The following is a 24719-nucleotide window of genomic DNA, read 5'->3' on the forward strand; positions in this document are numbered from 1 at the left end:
GCAAGAAAAGAGGGCAGGAAAAGAGAGCACGAAGAGAGAAAGAAGGTTAATTCTAATGAAATGGCTCTTGCAGACTTCGTTGATGATAAAGGTTGGTCAATAAATCATCTATCCTTATTAATTCTTGACCCTTGATTTAAAGGCTAATGAACGACTCACATTACTTGGTGATTGTGACTCTTAAGCTTCCTACTCAGCAAAAGCTGAGTAGGAAAAAGTTAGTAATCATTAGATTGCTATAAAAAAATTTATTATCTATTTTTAAAAAATTAAAATTCTTAGACTATTTAAAGCCGTGTAGTTGTCATTTAAAACAGATTCTAATATGCATACCCCACTAATTCAATGGTCATCACCATTAAAAATTTTGTTTAAAGACTTTTTCATTCTATTTTTTTGAAGTGCAAATAAGTAGAGTGAAGTTGATGGAGGATAATAGTTGCAATTTTTTTTTAGCATAAATAAAGCCCCTATGATGCATGAGCATATCTATTTTTTACTCTGGCTAGCTATTTTCGACCTACTACTATAGTCAAATAATAATGTAATGGAGCTGAAGCTGGGAACTAAAATAGAAAATTTAACAATTCTTAGAGGGTGTTAAGAATGATTTATGTACACCAACTTCTACCCATGATTTCTGTTCATAAGCGATATAAAGCACGTGTAGCAAAGGATATTCTCACATGAGAGTAGTAGATAATACCAAATTCCAAGTTATTAACATTAATCAAAGGTGTATAATGCAGCTAGATCTAATCTCAATAAAGCTCATTCGCAAAATTGAAAAACACTAGTTTTGTGAATGAACCTTATATGTTGATGTACCATATGAAGTTAAGCTTTGTTATAGTTACCTAGAGTTCTAGGAAGAGTTATTTATAAAACGAGTAGTTGCTTTTAAATTCAAAAGTGACTTTTAATTCTAAGAGGGTGCTTCGTTTTTTTTTTTTTTTTTTAAAATAAAATTTTAAATTGTTTTAGATCTTAAAAGCTACTTACAAAATTTCTACATCCATATTTAGGAAGTATTTTTACTAATTTGTTAGAGTTGCATTCATTTCCTACTAAAAAATTGAGATAGCATTACAATTGAAAGCATACAAGAAGAATACCAAAAGAGATGAGTGATAAAAGAAAAGGAGATGAAAAGGCAAAGATTACATTGACAAAAATGGTACAAATGAACTAATTCAATCATGTTTTTAGAGAAAATTATAGTTTAATAAGTTTTATCCAGTTATTGCTAAGACATTATTTAATTAACAAATTCAAGTTCTAAGAGAATGTTTTCTTTTTAAGCTTAATTTACTTGTTTCTCCAATTTTAGAAATACTTAAGTAAATGATTAATAAAGTTTCTTTTTGTTTCAATAAGTAAATTAATTACTTTAGTCATTCCTTATTTGCTAGAGAATCAAGCTAAAAAAAAAGAAAGTGATTAATGAAATGTTTTCTTATTGTTAAAAAGCACGTTTTGCCAACAACTATAAAGGACAAGTATTAAGAAACATATTTTAACGACTAATTTGGTAGATTTTGGACACCAAAGATGGTTCAACAATATACTCTTAATTCAATTGTACTATGTTTGTAATGCCCCTGACCCGCCACGTCGGGTCCAGAGTGTTATGAGACCAACACGTGTCTCTGATACCACTCATGCAACGGAACTAATAAAATAACCTCAAACAAAATATACTAGAATTCTATATCAACATATGCAGATTCATATAATTACAATCTCATTCTTCATATTACAAAATCATAATTAAAATATATTAAACGTAAAACTAAATACATATCCGTTCTGATATATTCAACTCACAAAAACTACCCCACCCTGGAGCTATCTAAGTTCGATCACTTGGTTAACCTGAAAAGATTAAATCATTGACAGGGTGAGACATCTCTTAGTAAGAAAAAAATAATTTACAACAATGTGTGGCTGAAGTGTTTAATAAATAATTAAAATATCCATACAAACGCATTCATCATCCAATAGTAGCCAAGATAACGCACTCATAATCACAACATGGTCAACTTCTCTGCCACCCAATCACATGCCCACATATATGATTATTTTAACTGATAAATTCTGAGAATAGGGAAGTCTACCTGGTCATACAAGTAGATTCCCTCTACTCTAGTGCTAACACCAGGGCACTCAGCTTTCTCACTAAGCCCTCGGATTATATATTTAGGTAAAGTCTCCGAAAATAGGGAAGGTCACCTGTGTAACACCCCGACCCCGAGGGGCCTGGGATATTAACTTTTTACTACTGATTTACAGCGGAAGCAAATAAACTCAATTTTTATTAAACCAGAACGCTAATTATCCATATTACAATCATTTATTTTAAAAGAAGGAAAATTACACAAACATAAATATCTGAAACCATACTAATATTTCTAATCAATCTTTATTTTTCTAATCCCCACCCACATGCTTGCTAAGCCTGATTCCCGACATGTCCTTCAGAGTTATCTGAAATAAAATATGATTGGGATGAGACGACGCTCAGTAAGTAAATAAGATTATTATTAGTGTGTGACCAAAATGAGTTTTTAAAGAACAATAATGAATACTATAACTTCAAGATTTCTTTTAGAATAAACATAAATTTAACAATTTCTGCATAAAACTTTTTTCATCAATTTCAACAGTAAATTTTTAAATCATATACTATAACTGCTAAATTAAACTTTTAACTTTAAAACTGTAAAAATATTTAATGATAAACATACATATACTTTTCCTTATACGTTTTCCTTAGATCGTCATATAAGCACCAAAATGATCCTTTTCACGTAAACTTACACTTTTCCTTCAAATTATCAGTAACTTTGTACACGTAATTAAATATGTATAAACATATATTGTAAAAACCGACCCTTAGGCCTGTTTGCCATAAGTCATGTTTACCCCCATGACTGGGTTGTGCGGTCCGAAGACTGGACTTAGCTGGCTGGCCGACCAAACTAAATCAACGTACGTAAACTTTAAGTGAGATTTTCCTTATTAAGTCCTGGTCCGGAACCAGGTGTGCACTCAGGAGAAATCCACTAACATAAATAACCACTCTGTAAACAGTGTGGGTGCACTCTGATCCGTATAAACTTTAAGCTGCGGTACCGAGCATCTGTAACTTTGAACTTTCGTTGCCATAAGGGGTTTGAAAATCATCTTATTATCATTTATGCAATTTAAAATAATATCGTGAAAATCTCATCTTTACTCATATTTTCATAAAAATGCAACGTAAAATAAACTCATGCCACACAATATTTTTGTGTTAAAATATATATATAATTTTATTTTTGAATAGAAAGAAATGCTGAAAATTTACCCGAGGGGATTGGAACATTTCTTAACCCAAAAATAGATGCAAGTATATTAAAGATAGAACTGGTATAATTAAATATGCGTAAAAATAAACTCATAGAAATTTTGTGGAACTAAGTAACATAATTAAAATTTACGTACAAAATAAACTCGGGTATGAATTTAAAATAAAAAGAAACTAACATAATCAAAATTTACTTACCTTCTTCTTTTACCGCGTGCTACGAACACAATAACTATCTTTAAAAAAATAAGATCGGAAAGAGTGGGTGATTGAGAACTTATTTAAAAATTCTCTCTCCACCACAATTTCTTTCACTCACTAATCCTTCTCTTCCTTGGAAAATTGTTGTGAAAAATGAAGGTTGAGAGCTCCCTATTTATAGGAAAATTTTGGGGAAGAAATGAAATTTATAAAAGTGTGGGGAGATGGGGTGAAATTAAAATTTTAAAAATTAAAGAATGGGCAAGGTATGGGTAAGGTATGGGTTGAGTGTGGGATGGGAATGGAGGCCATGTGGGAGTGCTTGCCACCATTCCCATTAAATAAATTTTTAATTAACTACTTACCTAATTAATTAATCAATTAGTTAATTAATTATTTTATTATTTTATTATTTTTCTTAATCATTATTGTCATTATTATTATCATTGTTATTACTTTTAAACTATTTTTAGTATTTATTTATTTTATTATTTATTTTTGAATAAGAATTAAATTTAAATTTTGAAAACTCATGTGGGCCCCACATGGTCTTGTGGGCCCCACACAACTTCGAGACCCGAATGAATCCTACGTAACTCGAATAACTCTTATACGATTTTATGCATCCTACATAGCTTTGAGACTCGTGTAAACCTCCATACGGTTTTGGGACTCATGTGGGTCCCACACAGTCTTGTGGGCCCCGCATATGATACTTATATTATTATTATTTTATCATATATTTCTACAAATTATGTCAGTCAAAACATTATTTTATGTACTTATTTACGTATATAAACAGTGTCTACCCTGTTTATCCTATGAAATTCCATTTTGACCAGGCCGACCTCCAGGGAGCGACTGAGCCGCAATAGTCTCTGAGCACTCGCTTAGACAAGGTCTTTCTTAGGCATCAAACATGGAATCAAGGATCCTAACAGAGAAACACTTTCTTTTTTTAATACTAACTATTATTATTATTATTCTTTTTTTTTTTTTTTTGGTTATTACAACCTGCCCATACAAGTGACTTCCCTTTACTCTGGTATCCACAAATAATTACCACGGTACTCGTCTTCCTCAGCAAACCCTAGGGTAGAGTAATCTACTTTACCATAAATACTTAATTAATAAAAGTCACACGCAATCAGTAATAATCGTTTCACAAAACTCCACACATATACGCATACCACAATCAATCCACACAGGATAATCCACACAGTCTTCAATCATACCCACATAGAGCCTATGTCCACACAAAATGTAATCGTCCACACAGGACTCTAGCACACACAACATACACATCTACACAGGACTAACAACCATACGACATACATGTCCACATATGACTGGTCCATACAGGACTAATCAATCACATAGCATACATGTCCACACAGGACTGATTCGAACAAGACGCAACATAAACCACCATGTTCATGGTAAATAGGTAAAGAAACTCCTCATGCCACTACCAATGTTTACCTCCAAATATAAACGCCCATATAACGACCTCCTCATACCACTGCCAACGCTATATCGCAATTTACATGAACAACAACACAAACCAATAGCCAAATCAATCACTCAACACATCTACACAACTACCACGGTATACACAATCATCCAGTATTTTCAACCAAACGGAGTTTGCAACCCAACAGTATTCGCAAACACAATGATTCATCATTCCACAGTACTCACAACCATTTAATTAGCAAAAATGGTTTCAAGCCATATGATTTTTCCTAATGTAATATATAATTAAAAACAATATTTACAATACCTACATGATTCAGAAAACTATACCTAAATATGTAGAATTTATATCCAAAATTAGAAGGATTAAAATTAATAAAAATGATGTTATAAAAGATTTCCCCTTACCAGCTCCTCGGGATTTGGCCTAAAATCAACAAAACGAGATCCTATATTCCAAAAATTTCAACTTACACAAATCTTAGAAAAATACCCATTTAATACTTCTTAGGCTCCAAATAACAATATTTAAGGAAACTCCAAAATAATTCACTTACCCTGATTTTGGGACGTTTCCTCAAAACTCCTAATCAACGATCAGCTCCCGCAGCTTTATAAAGAACGATCCTACGAACCCCGTAGTGGTTTCGGATCATCAAATCAGGTCAAATCCAACCTGGAATCAAAGAGAGAAGGCAAAGGATTCGTGGTTAAAAGAGAGAAATAGAAGGAGAAATGGTTTCTTCCGCTGAAAATCTGATTTTTACCTATTTATGGGCAACTTGTCACGTGGCCTCGTTGACAAGACATCTAGACTTATCGACAAGCCCAAGAACTCCACTCGTAGACAAGACCGGGAGCTCGTCGATGAAATTCAGAATTGTGAGAACCTCTCTCGGTAAACCCTCGTTGACGAGACATGCATACTCAGTGATGAGACTTAGAAGATTGCTCGTCGACGAGAAAATTCCAGCTCGTCGACAAGCACCTGCTTATTACCCTTTAAAAATTTCTTTTCCCTTTTCTTCTATTTCTCCTTTTTCCTTTTATTAACTTTCTTATTATTTTAAATAGCTAAATTTTTTTGGGTCATTACAATGTTGGCCCCACTCTAAAATGTAGTTGATGTCAACCTTATGTCAGTTGTACGTTACAATTTCTTGTTTTTAATACCTTATATACTTAATATATGGCAAGTTCAATTAATTAAAAACTAATAATTGCAATGGTAAACTAGGCACATTTTATTTATTTATTTTTGGTTCTTTGGGTCAAGTATGGAAGGGCTGGACAACTAGGTACATATTATAAAAGTATATGCATGATCCTTGACACTTGATCTCAGAAATGAACCAAGTACCTAAACTATGAAACTCAGTTTGCTTTTAAGTATTTAATTTTCAATTGGAAAGGAGGTTTTGGGTATTGTAAGCTCCAACACATCCATTTCAATGTCATGTATGTGTTGGAACTGACTCTACTCAGTTTGGACTTCATATGCCATTTTTTGAACACTTAAGTTCCAAAATAAACTAAGCAATTTTAATTATGAAGGTTAACTTAGCTCTACGTGCCTAATTTTCAACTAGAGTGGATTTTTCAGGTATCGTGAACTCTAAAACATCCACTTCAATGTCATGGACATCTTGGAACTAACCCCACTCAATTTGGAGCTTGTATGCCCGATTTGGACACTTGAGTTCAAAAATAAACTAAGTACCTAAACTATGAAACTCAATTTGCTTCTAAGTATCTAATTTTCAACTTGGAGAGGAGTTTTAGGATATCATCAGCTCCAACACATCCACTTCAATGTCATGGATGTGTTGCAACTGACCTTACTCAATTTAGACATTGTATGCCCAATTTAGATACTTGAGTTTCGAAATCAACTAAGCAATTTTAACTATGAAGGTTAACTTAATTCTACATGCCTAATTTTCAACTAGAGAAGAATTTTCGAGTACTGGAGCTGACCCCACTCAATTTGAATCTCGTATCCTCGATTTGAACACTTGAGTTTGGGAATGAACTAAGTACTTAAATTATGAAACTCAGTTTGCTTCTAAGTGTCTAATTTTCAACTGGAGAGGAGTTTTCGGGTATCGTCAGCTCCGACACATCCACTTTAGTGTCATGGACATGTTGGAATTGACAGATTGTCTATATCTAATAAATGAGGAACTAAAGATTTTTAGAAAGGAATAGCAGAAAGAACCAGAGGATCAACACATGCATGAGGGGGAATCAAAAATTGTTGATGGAGTCAAAATAGATTCATCTAAAAACGACCCTACACTAGAGAAATATCACATGGAATAGGAAAAAAATTGAGCAGACATGCGGCAAAAATGCATAAACTCAACTCTTTTCTCAATTTTTGTACGAAAAACTCAAAACTTCACCATAATGTCGCTAACTATTTTGGATCATTCTGGGTCATTTTGAATGATTAAAATTGGTCAAAATGAGAAAAAGAAAATGCTTCAAAATGAAAATATGAGTAGAGAAACAAGGTTGATTTTTTCATTGAAAAATGTAAAAACTCCATGTAATTGTTCCTAACCCTTTCTTATTATTCTAGATCACCTAGTACGGCTTAAAATGGCTAAGAACAAGCAGAAATGACAATAATGAGGGAAGAGAGCAGGAGAATCTGGGTTTCAACTTTGTGTTTTTTATTAATTGACACTTGGACAAAATATGATGTCAACACATACATATGCATACTCATATCTAAACATGCATACAAATATACAAACACATGCACATGCATTTCCACATTCTTGTACAAAGTTACACCCTTATTTATGCATACATCCACAAACATGCACATCTACGTACATCTATATCTTACATTTTTCATATACATGTATGCTTTCTAACCCATCAAGCATGCATGCACACAAGTACTACACATCATGCATATGACACTCCCTTATATGTACCCTTGCATACACTCACATTGCCTTCCATATGCATGCATGAACACCTTTACTTATGTGCATTCATGGTCATGCGATAATAGTTCAAGCAAGCATGGATTCAAACAAACACAAACTCATTCACATTCAATAAAGCACATGCTTCATCATAATCATGTATTCATGCATGCTCCCACATGCATCTTCATGGATACAAACAGGGCCGGCTCTTCACAATATAGGGTCCTAGGTGAATGATTTAATCAAGAACCCTTAATATTTTATTTAATTTTATTTTTATTTAAAATTAATTTTTCTAACTTTTTGAAATGCAAAATCACTAATTATGGGAATAAAGCATAATAAATAATGTTAATATTATTTAATTAAAAAAAATTTGGAACCCAAAAACTATATTATTATATTAAGGAAAAATTTGAGCGGGCGCCTCAACTGCTTAAAGGCAGAGCTGGCCCTGGATACAAACTCTGCCATGCCACTACAAAAAAGAAGGTTATTACTGATGGTTTCAAATTCGTCACTAAAACGGTTGTGACAACTAATTATTAGTGAAGATTTTTAAAACTGTCACTAATAATGGAGTATTAATGATGGTTTTGTTTCGTCACTAAAAACCTAAGACCGTTACTATTAACTTACACATTTTCACGGTTAAAAATCGTCATTAAAAGTCCAACTATTAGTGAGGGTTTTGAAAACGTCACTAATATTTCCACTTTTAGTGACGGTTTTAAAACCATCACTAATACTCACTAGTGATACTATTAAGGACGGTTGTAGAACCATCACTAAAAGTTTAAATAATTAAAAAAAATTAAAATCATCCTTTAATTATTGTAAAAACCTGTAATTACATTTCAACACACATAATTAATATTGAACCAGAATTATTGAAAAATTCATAAATTGTTCAAAATTCATATACAAATTGTTCAGAAACATCATATATATGATCATTTTAGATAACAAAAAATATAGAGAAAAAAAACTGCATCTGATTATAGTGCTTGGCATCATCCTCAACCTTTTGTGATAGCCCGCAGACTCTACAAAGTAATATTATACAAAAAGTTTAGTATACAATTTTTGAATATATATATGTGTACTATAAGTAAAAATGATTTGATAGCAAAACTATCAGACATGGTTAAACAAAAAATGATACAATTTTAAATAAATAAGTTTGATTAATCGGAATTGACCCCACTCTATGGCTACCTCATATGCCCGACTTGGATACCCGAGTGCTTAAATTCACGAAATTTGCTAAATTTGTTTGTATTCTAATTTTACTTCTAAGTGCGCAAAAAGCTCCCGGGAAGGAGTTTTTGGGTACTGTCAGCTCTGACACATCGAGCTTAATGTAATGAACATGTTAGGACTAACCTCACTCGGTTTGGACCTTGTATGCCCAACTTGGACACCTGTGTGATTAAATCCACTAAGTTTGCTAAGTTTGTTTGTATTCTAACTTTACTTTTAAGTGCACAAAAAGCTCCTAGGGAGGAGTTTTTAGGCACCATTAGCTACGACATGTCGAGCTCAATGTCATGGACATGTCAGAATTGACCCCACTCAATTTGGACCTTATATACCTGACTTGGATATTTGAGTGCTTAAATCCACTAAGTTTGCTAAGTTTTTTTCTATTCTAACTTTGCTTCTAAGTGCGCAAAAAGCTCCCAAGAAGGAGTTTTTGGGCACCATCAGCTCTAACACGTCTAGCTTAATGTGAAGGATGTATCGCGACTGACCCCACTCAATTTAGACCTCATATATCTGAATTAGACACCTGAGTGCTTATAATCAACTAAGTTTAGTAAGTTTGCCTCTAAGCGCATAATTTTCAATTGAAAAGGAGTTTTTTGGGCACCGTTAGCTCTGGAACATCGAGCGCAATGTCACAAACGTGTCAGGACTGACCCCACTTGGTTTGTACCTTGTATGCCTGACTTGGACACTTGAGTGCTTAAATCCACTAAGTTTTCTAAGTTTGTTTGTATTCTACATTTGCTTCTAAGTACGCAAAAAGCTCCCAGGGAGAATTTTTTGGGCATCGTCAGCTTCGACACATCTAGCTCAATGTGATGGATGTGTTGGGACTAACCCCACTCAGTTTAGACCTTGTATACCTAAATTGGACACGTGAGTGTTTAAAATCAAGTAACTTTACTAAGTTCGCCTCTAAGTGCATAATTTTTAATCGGGTAGGATTTTTTGGGCACCATTACCTCCGGCACGTTGAGGATAATGTCACGAATATATTGGGACTGATCCCATTTAGTTTGGACCTCATATGCCTGACTTGGGCACATAAGTGCTTAAATCCACCAAGTTTGCTAAGTTTGTTTATACTCTAATTTTTCTTCTAAGTGTGCCAAAAGCTCCTAGGATGAGTTTTTTGGCACCATCAGCTCTGGCACCGTCCAACTCAATGTGACGGACATGTTAGGACTAACCCCAGTCAATTTGGACCTCATATGCCAGAATTGGACACCTTAGTGCTTAAAATCAATTAAGTTTACTAAGTTCATCTCTAAGTGCATAATTTTCAATCGGGGAGGAGTTTTAAAACACCGTCAGCTCCAGTACATCGAGACCAATGTCACGAATGTTTCAAGGCTCACCCCACTCAACACCTGAGTGCTTAAATCAACTAAGTTTGTTAAGTTTGTTTATTTTCTAACTTTTCTTCTAAGTGTGCAAAAAGCTCCTAAGGAGGAGTTTTAAGGCACTGCTAGCTCCGGCACGTCCACCTCAAGGTGATAGATGTGTCGAGACTGACCCCACTCAATTTGGATCTCGTATGCCTAAATTGTACACCTGAGTACTTAAAATTAACTAATTTTACTAAGTTCGCCTCTAAGCACATAATTTTCAATTGAGGAGGAGTTTTTGGGCACCGTTAGCTCTGAAACGTCGAGCTCAATGTCACAGACATGTCGGACTGACCCCACTTAGTTTGGTCGTATGCCCAACTTGAACTCCTAAGTGCTTAAATCCACTAAGTTTTCTAAGTTTGTTTGTATCCTAACTTTACTTCTAAGTTTGCAAAAAGCTCTCGGGGAGGAGTTTTTGGGCACCGTCAGCTCCGGTACATCCAACTCAATGTGACGGACATGTCGTGGCTAATCCCACTCAGTTTGGATGTCGCATGCCCAAATTAAATACCTGAGTGTTTAAAATCAACTAAGTTTACTAAGTTCGCCTCTAAGCTCATAATTTTCAATCGGGGAGGAGTTTTTAGGCATTGTCAACTCTGACACGTCAAGCTCAATGTCACGGATATGTGAGGACTGACTTCACTCGATTTGGACCTCATATGCCCGACTTGGATAATTGAGTGCTTAAATCCATTAAGTTTGGACCATTATGGACCTTTCTTTAAATTAGAGCCCAATTTGGACTAAGGGTAATCAAAGAACAGGGTGACCTTTCTCCTATGAACGCACTAAACACATCCATGAGGCGTTTGAAGCTCATATTATCTATTTTCCTCATGTGTCTAGCAATCTTCAAGTGGCAGATATTTTCACCAAGGCTCTCACACGACAACGACATAATTTTCTTACAAACAAATTGATGCTTATGGTTGAGGTGGGATGTTAATAAAAGGCCATAAATTATGCATTATTCATAAATAAGAGAGAAGATTCAGCTTACCATGTATAGCTTCCTAAAATCACTCTATGTAACTTAGCTGGCTTACCATATATAGCTTCCTAAGATCACTTTGTGTAATTAACATGTACAGATTTAAGTTTCCTTGTATAACTGACGAGATTGCCTATATACTGAAAGACCTTCTCGAAAGAGAGGACAATTCGAACCATTATGTTAATAATAACACATGAAAACAAACTGAAAGGAGACTCAAAAGGGATGCTAGCACTATAGACCGAAGTCCTATGTTGTATATTTTGACTTGTATTTCAAATTATGAAGTACGTCCAAAATCAAAATATAAAAGGCAAGATTAAATAATATTAGAAGAAACTTATATATAAAACTAATGACTACAAAAAATCACGGCCTTCAAAAACTATTAATCTTAGTGCAGGGAGGACAGGGAGGAGGGAGGGTTCAATCAAGCAGAGAGGTTTGAGATTTCATCGCGAAATGGAAATAATGGTTATGGGTAAAGGTTTTAGAGACGGTTTCAAACATTGTCACTAATAGTGCACTATTAGTGACTGTTTTTAACAACCGTCACAGATAGTACACTATTAGTGACAAAATTTTTCATTACTAATACCCAAAAAATCGTTGCTAATATTTTCTCGCAATAATTTGAGCGAAAAATCTCCTTTTAGTGATAAATGTAATAGTGACAGTTTTATTTTCGTCACGAAAAATGCGTTATTAGTGACGCTTTTAAAAACCGTCACTAATACGTTGACTATATGTGACGAATTTAATTTTCGTCGCTAATGGCTCATTATTAGTGACAAATTTGGCTCCGTCACTAATAATTTTGCTAATAAAAACCTTTTTTTTTTATAGTGTGCATGCATATGGATGTCACATTCACATTACATATATTAGCCCTCATGCATGGCCACACAGATACATGTCTTCAAGCATGCATCACACATTTAACTCGGAAGGAAAATGAAAAGTTGAAGGGGGGGGAAGCCATGTATAAAGATAAGAGGAGCAAATTTTGCATTCTAGGCCTTGATAGGAGCAAAAGAGAAGGAGATACTAGAAAGGAAAATAGGAGGAGGGAAAGTTGGTTGATATTTCTTAGGGTTTTGGGCTAAGATAAAAGGCTGAAACTATCTTTGGTTTGGTTCGGAGAGGAGGAGATAAAGATGAAGGGAGGGAGAGAGCCCTCCTTCCTGCGGTGGCCGAAAAGTGAGAACCAGGGGGTTGTAGGAGATAAGAAGATGAGGAGTAGTGCTTGGGGCTTACACAGGCTAGGAAGGGCAGGGTAAAGACTAGTGCATAGGGTTTTACATAGGGGATAAAGAGGGAAAGCTGCTAGCAGCTATGGCCGGTGAGCTTCCCCGGCTAGCTAATTAAGATTTTCACAAAACTATAGTCTTTGGGAAGAGGAAATGTTGAGGATGGATACACATTTTTGTCTTTGAATCAAATTATAATTAAATATATTATTTAAATAATAAGAATACAAAAGAAATTTAAAATATTATATTAAAAATATAAATTATTGTAATTATTTTAATTAATTATTATATTTCATAACTCATTTTTTAGTGCTATAATTACTAATGTTGTTATACATAAAAATCAAAACATAGTAAAATTACTTTTAAATGATCTTTTTTTTTTTTTTTTGAAATTTTATGGATATTTTTATTTCAATTATATTTTAAATCCACATACTCATTTTATTTTGGTTTTAATTAAAAATTATGCATAAAATGAATGTTTAATCCACAAAAGTTGTTAATACATATTAAAATATACTTGCAACAAATTGTCATAACAATTAAAAACCATAAATTTTAGTTTTAAATTTTTTAAAAAAAATATTTGAAAATAAAAGATAGAAATAGAATTCTAGCAATATAAATAAATTCATAATCATAATTTGTTTCTTCATTGTATAAAATGTAATAGGGGGAAAAAAAATCAAAGAATATGTCGAGCAAAGCTTTAGCTTTCCATCTTAAAGTTGCACACGCCTTCTAGAAATTATCTAAAATTTTAATACAACTAACAAACTCTCTGGCATCTTAATTTCATGAACATTTTGCCCTTATGAAAACCTCTCATAAAGAAAAAGCATGCAATACACACATACAATGAAGGCTTGATATGAATGTTTGAGATAGTTCAACAAAGACAGAGTTTGCTTCGTCTAGATACACCTTGTATAAGAGCTTAAAGCCTTCTTTGAGAGAGCATCTCCAACAAATCCATCTCCTTCTTCACTTCACTCTGATTATCCATTTCAATTGACGCATTGAAGTCCATATTGTTGCTTTCATCAACCATAGAACCACGAGGCATCTCATGGCCACCAGCCATATCCCCAAAACTACTGCATTTTCTTAAGAACATGTTTTTGTCATAATGAAATTCTTTCGTCTCATCATTGAAAAAATAGTAATTATTTGTTGGGACAAAGGATCGTTGATCGCCAAAGCTGAAATCCATGTCTTCTTGTCGAAGTTTTGGTGGACTCGTTGCATGATCAACCACCCCTTTCATGTTAAATTCTGAGTATGGGCATTTCTTGTCATCCTTTTTTGTTGAAGAAGAATTTATCACACTTTTGATATAGTTCTGTAACAATGAGTTCATGGGATGTTTTCGGCTTTTACGCTTCGAAGATTGCCTTCTTTTGGTTGCATTCCAATGATTCTTTATGGTGTTCTCAGTTCTTCCCGGCAAACTTTTAGCGATTTCTGCCCATTTATTTCCCAAATCTATGTGGGCTTGAACTAATATCTTGTCCTCTTCCTCGGTCCACGTATCCTTCTGCAAATATATACAAAAATATCATGAAATAAAAAGAAATATTGTCTTGTGCATATATACATGCATATACTATATAACGAAGTGTGTGCATGTGCAAGCAAAATACAAGTTAATTTATAAATGCATAAGAGAATGATTTTTTATATTATAAATTCTTTTTTATTGCATTCATGCAAAGATTCATGTTCTTAGTTAGATGCCCATCAAATATTAGAATGAATGGCCTCTTATCAAATTTTACTGACTAGAAAATTTTAATTTATCCCATCAATCTGTTAGCATATGACTTACTTATGTATGATATTTAGTTAGGTAAATGTTTTTTTTCTTTTTCCGAAAGTCCAATGCCAATAGAATAATAGGAAAAAATAGAACGTTAGCTTTACTATATGATGTCTACATGCATAATGTGTGTAATTTGTGTAGGACAAAAAACAATAAAATGAACCTATTTTGTGATAATCACGAAGCTTTTATGTTAAAAATTAGGGATGGTGAAAGAAGGGAAATCGGTAGATATAATTAGCATTTTACATGGATTTTTTTTCAATTTAGAGAAAAAATAATGGTTGAACTTGAACCCATATGTAGAACCGTGGGTTAGATTTGAGTTTTACTAGCTATGTACAATCTACCCAATTAGTTTGAAAAAGCACGACTAATTGTTTCTCGCTACATATGTCAACTTATTCTCATATGAAACTTGCATTAACGAACAAATGAATAAGATGAATAAATTAGAAATACAAGAAAATGACAAATGGTATTGATAGAAACGGTGTGAATTCCATATGCATTACAATAAAGCATGTATCATACAAAATTTTCAATTTTTTGAATATATACGCATTTATGTATAAAAATATACATGATGTATGCATATAGATATACAAATGTTTATATATGTTTTTTGAAAGAAAAAAATGAACATTAAAATTGGTAGGTATATGTATGTAGCTGGTGCATATGCGTAGAAGCATATATAAAAGGGAGTAAAAGACGCAAAAAAGAAAAGAAAAAAGAAGAAGAAGAAGACAAAAAAGATTATCTAGATGATGATGAACAATAAGATAAGGAGAAAAAAAAAAAATTAACCTTAATGTTAGGCTTTAAATGATTGTGCCATCTCTCTCTGCATTGCTTCCCAACTCTTCCATTTAGCATTTGAGCAATATGAGACCATTTCTTCACCCCATACTGTTCTACCAACTGCACCAAGATCCTGCAAATTGAGATTGTCTTGCTTGATCAACTCCTCATGATCAGAAAAATGGAGAACGAAAAAAAAAAATTAACTATATAAAACTAAACTAATCAATATAAAATGAGCTTAAAAAAATAAATTATCCCACCTGTCTTCTTCAGGAGCCCATTGGCCTTTAACTATATTGGATTTCTCATGATCATTGCCTTTGCCTTTTGCATGTAGTCTCTCCTTTTCCTTTGGATCAACTTTCATATAATGCCCATTTCCCATAGTAACACATGAAAAGTGATCATGAGGCACTCTGCAAGCGTTGATAGATCGAAATCCTTGAGAATTAACCAATGGAGGAAATATTTGTAAGTTTTGCTCTGCATGGGCTAGATTAGTTATTTGATAATTATGATGAGTAGGATGATTATCCAAAAGGCCTCTAATGCCCTTACGGAAATCATATTGTATTCCATTTTCATTTCCATTACTAAGATCTCTTGAAGAAGTAGATCTATTTGCATAAGCTTGAAATGCATCGAAGCATGGGGTTGGAAGTCCAAAGAAGGCACTTGATGATGATCCCTCTATAAAAAACTTATCAACATAGTGGAAATCTTGATATTCTACTCCTTTAGAGGAAAAACTTTCCATAGAAGAAAATCTATTTCCGAACTGATTTGGTTTGAATGAATTTTTTAGGAAAAATATTGGATGGAAACTAGGTTTTCTAAAGTTTGTATCAAACTCCATGCATGAGAGAGAGAGATCAAAAGATTTAAGAGGGAACTAAGCACAAGGAAAGAAAAATGGTGAAATGGAATAAGGTGGGTCCTGCCCATTTTATTACTGCTAAAGGCAACTTAGGCAAGGCAATAAACCAATTATTTTCTAACCCTTGATTTCAAAGTAAAGTGGACAAATCACTCTTAAACTTCCCTTCTTGGCATTGTTAGGAAGAAATAATAGTAATGAGTAGGTCATTACAAAGTTTTTTTTTTTGTTTTTTTTTTTTTGTATAAAACCCGTAAAATTCTCATACGACTTAAGGACACATTGTTATAATGCATTTTCCCTTTTTGTCGTGTAAAATATATTAATATATACCCTCTTAATTCATATCATCGTTAATGCTTATATTGGAGGTTTTTTTTTTTTTACAAAAAAAAAAAAAATCTTCTAAAAGATGCACAGTTAGTTAAAGTTTGATACTTCCATGTTTAAGATTCGAGTTCAAATTAAACCTTAGAGGTATTAAATTTGAATTCTTAAAAGGGTGGGAAGAAGTATCGAACAGAAAATGGGCTAGTGCTTGTTATGCAGGTTAGGCACAATGTGGTCCTCAATTGAACAATACAAAAATGAAAATCAGAGACCTTTTTTTCTTTTTCTCCTCAAAAATTGCAAATATAGAAAGTGGGAGTTGATTGAGAAGATAGATATCTCTGAGCTGATTTGCAAGGAAAGAATGGGGGTTAAGAAAAATGAAAAATAAATAAATTTTGGGTATGTAATAATCTTGGAAATTTGCATTAAATGGTATTGTTTTTCAACTTCCCATATAAAATCAAATTCAAAATGGTGATCTAATATTACTATTTAAGAAAATAACTTCATCTGTAGTAGTAATTAGTAAATTAAAATTTAACCTAGCATATAGTTAATTTTAATTTGATAATTGGAGCTGAAATTTTGCACATTGAACTAGCACCAAAATGTGTGTGTATGTGCGACGCGCTTTTATAGGAGAAATTATTAAGTAGATTGAGTCTACCACATCATTATAGTCTAATCCAACCAAATAGCTACAATTCTTAAGTAAACCAAACAAGCAAATCCTCATTATTATTACTTCCCATAATAAATCCTTATATTATTAATTTTTTATTTAGGAAATAAATACATTTTTTTTGCGCTTTATGTATTTAAATTTATATGTTTTTAAAAGAAAATAATACTAAAAACCAAAAAAAAAAATTTGAGTTCAATGCATAACACGATCTTATTTATTTGAAGGAAGGAAAAAAATAAATTAAGTTACAAAAAAAAAAAAACTAGTAGAATAGATATAAAAGTGAGAGTATATGTTTATCCAACAAAAAGAACATAAAGTTGACACAAAAGTTTTAATATGTCTTATGATTTGTGGTGATCTATCAAGGATGTGTCAATGAATGGGCTGCAATGTTTTCATCCCTCTGGTTTGGTGTCATCTGGACGGGTACGAAGGGCTTGCCGAGGTAGGAGTTATGAATTATAAAATAAATAAATAAATAAGTAAATAATAATAATAATAATAATAATAATAATAATAATAATAATAATAAGAAGAAGAAGAAGAAGAAGAAGAAGAAGAAGTATGCTTTTATATATTTCCTTATGAGGAATCATTAGAAAAGTGATTTTTAAAATATATTTTTTTATATTATATCATCTTCTTTTCACTATTACTAGGAAAATATATATATTTTTATTATTAATATGCTAATATTATTGTGATGTGGCACATTTTAAAAAATTAAGAAACAATTTTTATAATCTACTAGTATTCTAGGATAACTTCATAATTTTTTTTTTTTCGAGCAATTATATATACTCTCAAATTTAAATCTATGATACTAGGAAATGTAATTTATATTTTTCTTCAATTAAATAAGATTATGTTATGTCCCCAACTCAAAATTTATTATTTTTTTATTTTTAAGTGTGATTTTTTATTTTAAAAAATGCATAAATTTAAATACATAAAAATTAAAAAAAATGCAATTATATCTTAAACAAGAAAAGAAATTATAGCTTATTTGGGAAGGAACAATTGACTAGGATTTGTTGATGTGTCTATTTCAGAGTTGTTAACATTTAATCGAATAGGTATATGATGGGTGGAGGGGAGTCACTCAATCACTGATTGTGATTGAACTCAGTGAGGAATTGTACACAGAATACTCAATTGATTTCAATAATCTGAAATTACAGAGAACTCGAATTTTACAAACACTCTCAAAATATAGTTTCTTCTCACTGGTTATACACCCTCTCTACACCACATTACATTACACACACACACATCTATTTATAACAATTTTTAGAACAGTAGGTGGGAATTAACTTCAACGGAGGTGGGCTGGTAGATGGAGTAGGTTGCCTGCAGCTTAATAATTTCAACATAAATGGCTTGATTGGTGGAGCTACTACCGACCAAATTTAATAAGTCAAGTTTAATTTTCAACATCCCTCCTTAAACTTAACTCTCCTAACTTTGTCATTCCGAGTATTGTCTTTAGTCTTACAAAAATATTATGCCTGAGTGGCTTTGTGAAAATATTAGCAATTTGATCATACATTTGGCAAGATATTAGCTCCACTTCTTTCTTCTTGACATGTTCCCTGATAAATGATACCAAGTATCAATATGTTTGCTTCTTTCATGGTAAATTGGATTCTTCGCAAGTGCAATCGCTAATCGGTTGTCGATGTAGACTTCTGTGAGGTTATCTTGAAGAAATCACAAATATTTCAGTACATTCCTGATCCATATACCATGACAAACAACTAAACTGGCAGCAACATACTCAACTTCACATGATGAAAGCGTTATAATGAGTTGCTTCTTTGATGACCATGTAAACGTTGTATCTCCCATGAAGAATGTGAATCCCATCATGCTTTTTCTTTCAACAAGATCTCTTCCCCAATCTCTATATAAATAGTCAATAAGTTTGCAATCACCTCTTGATGAATAAAACATACCATCAGTGATGGTACCCTTGACATAGCGAAGTATCCTTTCGCTAAATTCATATGGGACTGGTCAGGAGTCTCCATGTATCGGCTAAAAAATCCAACTCCATCGAGTATTTCTGGTCTAGTGCACATCAAATATCTCAAGCTTCCAACGAGAATCTTAAAATATGTTGGGTCAACATCTCCTTGTTCATTCTTTCTCAACTCCAATCCTATTTCAACAGGAGTTGTCAAAGGGTTGCATTTGTCCATACTAAATTTTTTTAGCATTTCTTTTGCATAGTGGCTCTGGGAGATGAAGATTTCCTTCTCGTTTTGCACGACTTCTATGCCAAGGAAATGAGTCATCTGGCCAATATCCGTCATTTCGAATTCTTTGACTATGCTCTTCTTAAAGGCGGCAAACATCTCTGGATTGTTGTCGGTGAAGATCAGATCATCAACGTTGTCACATCCCGATTTTGATACCATTTTTTTCCAGTATATAATAAATATTAATCCAACACCTGCCACGTCACAACTTTGATACCATATCAACACAACCCGACCCGAAGTGGGATACCGGGTAATCAGTCCTTCATATAAGAACATACCTAATAGCGGAAGTCCATATTTACATACCAACCAGAGTACAAATAACCAGAATTCTATACATCCATGTACATCCCTAAAAGTCCATAACATACCCTAGGGGATTACACAAACACATTCCCTAACACAAAATACTTTCCCTATCTATCAGGAACACAAAATACTTTCCTTGTCTATCAGGGTACAAGTTCCCCTCTATCTCGGAACTCTATCTCCTGGTCTGTTACAGTTCCCTAAAATATTAAAAATATTTGGGTGAGACACCTCTCACTAAGATGTAATAAATTATTCACAGTGTGTGACAGTATGAGTTCAATTGCATCATATCACATTCCATTTTAATATATAACAGTTGAGAAAAAATATATAGATATGTACTCATAATCATATATGTATGTAAAAAGTATTTCTCAAAAACTCTCTTATCATTTTCATAATCATATACGTACTTTATTATTTCTCAAAATCATATTCACATTTTTGTTCATAAGCTTTTCTTTCTCATATTCATATCTCAATAGCTTTCATAAGCTTTTCTTTCTAATTTTCATATCTTAATAGCTTTCGTAAGCTTTTTATTCTAATTTTCATATCTTAATAGCTTTCGTAAGCTTTTCTTTCTCATTTTCATTTTCACACTCCAGCCCATGGTTATCCTCATCTATGAATTCATAGTAGGTGCTACTATCGTTAGTTGGGTATCACAGATACAAAAAATCATTACACTATCCACTACAGAGGCAGGGTATTTAGCCATGACAAAAGCTAGCAAAGAGATGATTTGGTTGTGGGGATTGTTGACAGAGTTGGGTTTTAAACAGGTAAAGAGTGTTTTGCATAGTGACAGTCAGAGCGCCATACACTTGGCAAAGAATTCAGAATTCCACTCAAAGACTAAGCACATTGAACTCCACTATCACTTCAGCAGATCTCTTCTAGATGAAAGTGTATTAGCAGTTGAGAAGATCCTTGGCATCCAAAACCCAGCAGACATGTTGACAAAAATAGTGACTAGAGAGAAATTGGAGCTATGTTCAAATTCAGTGGGTCTCCTAGATCTACCGAAATCATCCAAAAGATGATCACTACATGAGCACCTCAGCAAGGGGGTACGGGCACTCTCACGAAGGGATGCAGACGCCTAGAGGCTAGGGCAAGGTCACAGTGTTGCAGCACCAAAGCAGCGGACACTTGGTTGTCCCCACATGTTTGGAGGGGGTGATTTGTTAGCCCACTCAAGTGGGTGCATTTATTTCTGCTTGTGAAGGTGCAACTCCTAGAGCATGCACAACTTGTGGAGCATGCACAGCCTCGAGCATGGGTATTTTTTTTATTTCTACTCTGTCTCAATGCTCCTCTCTCTATCTGGTAAAATAAATACACTGCTTTGTAAAGGAAAGTGTGTGAAAGAAAATATACAAAAGAAGAAGAAGTGAGTTGTGTGCGAGAGGTAGAGAGGTTAGAGCTGAGAGTTGAGTTGAGCTATGTTACTCCTCCTCTATTGTATCTTTCTTATTGATCATATAGTGAGACTTCATCTCTCCCATGGACGTTGGCCGAGTTTGGGTTGAACCACGTAATCCTTTTGTGTCCTATGTGATTGATTGTGTTGTGTTTTTGATTTGATCATCTCCTTTCCCTTAACAAAGTTAATACAATAAGAATCAAGTTTAAGGCATATCGGCGCGACAAGAAAATTAGAAGGCATATAAAGTTGAGCAGTATGAAAAAATTTTAAAACAATGTCACTATTGGCATCCAAAAAATAGCACCAGCACTTTTTTTTTTTTTTTTTTTATCTTGCAATGGAATAACAATTTGCCCCATTCCCTTTTTTCATGGGTAAGTTTGGATCGTAGACTTTGGTTAAGAAAAAAAAAAAAAAGGAAAAGAAAATAAGAAAGAAACTTATTTTTTTCTCTATACCAAGTATTGCTAAAAATAAAATTTTATTTTAATATGATTTAAATTTTAAAAAAAATTGAATATAAATATTGTCCAAAATCAAATTTGTGTTCATTGATTTGAAATATTTTTTTTTTTTTTTTTTTTTGCTATTTTTCTTGATAACCAAATATGAAAAAGTGAATTCCTTAATATTTTCTTTTCCTTTTCATGAGATTTTTCAAGTTCCAAACGGGGCTTATAGATCTTTTCACTATAAAAATGAAAATTAAGGGGTAGAATTATGTTTCAACACAAAAATAAATATGGAGTGTCGATGAAACTTTTTGTATTGTAGTATGTGACTCATATCGAGTAAAACATGTATATAGGGAAAGCAAACTGATGTCGAAAGTAGGGTGGAATGATGGCATCTGCCTTTTAGGCTTGTAATTTAATGTTTTATTGGTTGTGATGATTAATAGTTGCCCCTGTGGTCCGGTACAAGGGTATTTGAGGAATTTTTTAAATATCTCTGTACGGTTAGGGTTAATATAAAAAATCAACTTACAAACCAATCACAACACAAGTAAACAAAACTTAAGCAATCCATCAACCAACCAATAACTAAAATAATCGATCCTATCATAAAATCCATAGAGATGTGGTCTCACTTCCATTCCGGTATAAAAATTGGCTACAACTGAACCATAGAGTACAGCAGACTGAACTTATACTTGAATTTAAATTATTGATTGTGACCGTGGGTAATGACACATGGCTGAAAGCACCTAGAGCCAATTGTGGAGTGTGACTAGCATTTCCTTTAATTTATTAGGGCAGAATCTTAAATCCATCCCCAATAATTTTAACTTTTAATATGGCATTTTGTTAGCAAAAGAGGGTACCTCACAATAAATTCAATGATGATCCATTCCTCCTTAATTTCAATTTATGTTTATGCATTACAATCTTCTACCATCATGTTCATTAGTCAACTCCCTAAATATATTACATGGGTCAATTTTGATTAATACTTTTTTTTTTTCTCACTTACTAACCAGAATATATATATATATATATATATATATATATATATATATATATGTGTATCATACACATACATACTAGAGGGCATAATTGTGAATTAAGATTATGGGATCAATTGATTAGGATTACTTAATTTCTAAACTATTCAATTTACAAATGATGTGGTCATGCATTCAAGCAAGTAATAAGTGGCCAAGTTGCAGCTCAAGTCATGGTTAAGTAACCAAAATCATTCAAGGAAGAGCACAAAGACTACCTCAGTCACTTTTCTTCCTTTGTTTATGAACTCTACCAAGTATAAGAACTATATAAAAGCAACAATTTCTACCTTGGAACATTCGCTGAATGGTATCTGCATGATGCAGATTATTATGATTTTTTTGCTTGTATCTACCAGATTTTAGTGCATGAATTTTTTGAAAAATATCCAATTTACAGATGGCATGCTGCTGAAATTTCGTTAAATCTTTCCCAAAATAAAATCATATACCCTGATGGTACCCAACTAACTAGTCAGTTTGATGAGGTGCTGACAGCTTCGACCATCATTCAGTATTTTGGTTATAACTTTTTCTATATATATTTAAGGTCAACCGTGGTATACCCAAGTAGCCATGGTTTTTCAGCTAGTTATTCACCAATCTCTTTTATGGTCATGCCCAAGCCCCCTTGGTATCCTTTCAAGCTATGCATGTTTGGCTTGAGAATTTGTATAAGAAATAAAGTTCTTCCATTTCTCTTACTTTTTTTTTTTTTCTTGATAACGATGATTCCCAAGATCCTTTACTTGATATTTTAAAATGGGGTGGTTGAACTTGAATATTCACTAATTGAGTAAACAAGTAAATTGGATTCGATAGTAGTAACGAGATCGAATTCTAACTCTCATTTTTATTGAATTAAACAACTTGCTATCGGACATTTATTTTTTATTCGATAACTTTCCTAAACTAATTTAAGAGATAACAAGCTCATCTCTATCCCTTTTTACTTAAATATCATGAAAACTCGAACCTTAACGTTTTACCAAGTTGATCTAAGATTATTGCTCCATGTGGGTCTACTTGGGTCCTCTAAAATTGTGCTTGCTTGAGCAAATGTATTTCAAGGCTAATGCTGATTTTTTGGTATTGTTTCTAGTCTAACATTGAGAGGTTCAAAGGTCCTCGCGGGCAGCTTGGTCACATCTCAACCAGGTTGTTGTATAGGGCTGTCAAATGTCAATGAAGTTGGTCAAAATGAAAATAATCTCAAATGGTGCTTTCAAATTCAATGGTAAAATATTTGAACAGACATATTTAATATGACTTGCTTGTGTGAAAATGGGATTTTGATAATTTCAACTGCATTTCCGGGGGACTTAAATACCAACCTCGTGAACTGTCCACTGTTTTTTTGCTTTTGAGGATCCGCTGTGACGGTGAAAAATATTTCAGCCACAAGGGACCAGATAACTGATGTCATCCTCAGCTTCACCTTCCTACAGAAGTTTAATAAGACGCTACAAGATACATCCCATGTCAAATTACACTCTGCTTAACATATGCAATGCAATTTGTACTAAGCAATACACACTGCTTAGTACAAATTGCATAATTTCTCCAATACTTGCATAAACAATCATAAAATAAGGATGTTTTAATCATATGAATGTTCTGCTTCTTTTATCACATTCATACTAGTTTTCGCATATTAAATTCTTTAAATAATAGCCATAATAAAAACATTAGTATTGTGATTTTCTTTAAAGCATTCACGTGTGTTGTAAATTAGTGAGAACTGCAAAATAATAAACTGTATTCCAAATAACCTTATAAGTAATACTGTGTGACAA

At 33.1% G+C, this 24719-nt stretch overlaps 1 protein-coding gene across 1 annotated transcript; it reads right to left on the reverse strand.

Moving 5' to 3' along the window:
* Positions 1–13821: 13821 nt before the first annotated feature.
* LOC131167554 (transcription factor MYB64-like) lies at positions 13822–16270 on the reverse strand. Its single transcript, XM_058126356.1, has 3 exons — positions 15774–16270; positions 15517–15643; positions 13822–14421 (listed from the first exon to the last, which is right to left on the reverse strand). The coding sequence occupies exons 1-3, from the start codon at positions 16268–16270 to the stop codon at positions 13822–13824; spliced, it is 1224 nt and encodes a 407-aa protein (XP_057982339.1).
* Between the last annotated feature and the right edge of the window lie 8449 nt (positions 16271–24719).

This window comes from Malania oleifera, chromosome 11, assembly GCF_029873635.1.
Source record: "Malania oleifera isolate guangnan ecotype guangnan chromosome 11, ASM2987363v1, whole genome shotgun sequence".
Classification (NCBI taxonomy): Eukaryota; Viridiplantae; Streptophyta; class Magnoliopsida; order Santalales; family Ximeniaceae; genus Malania; species Malania oleifera.

What these genes read in the sequence shown, in the direction of transcription:
- LOC131167554 (XM_058126356.1), bottom strand. Translation starts at nt 16,270, where the DNA reads ATGGAAAGTTTTTCCTCTAAAGGAGTAGAATATCAAGATTTCCACTAT. An exon ending in TGGGCTCCTGAAGAAGACAG is followed by an intron (nt 15,644 to 15,773) that starts GTGGGATAATTT and finishes CTCAATTTGCAG; the next exon opens with GATCTTGGTGCAGTTGGTAG. An exon ending in ATTTAAAGCCTAACATTAAG is followed by an intron (nt 14,422 to 15,516) that starts GTTAATTTTTTT and finishes ATATATTTGCAG; the next exon opens with AAGGATACGTGGACCGAGGA.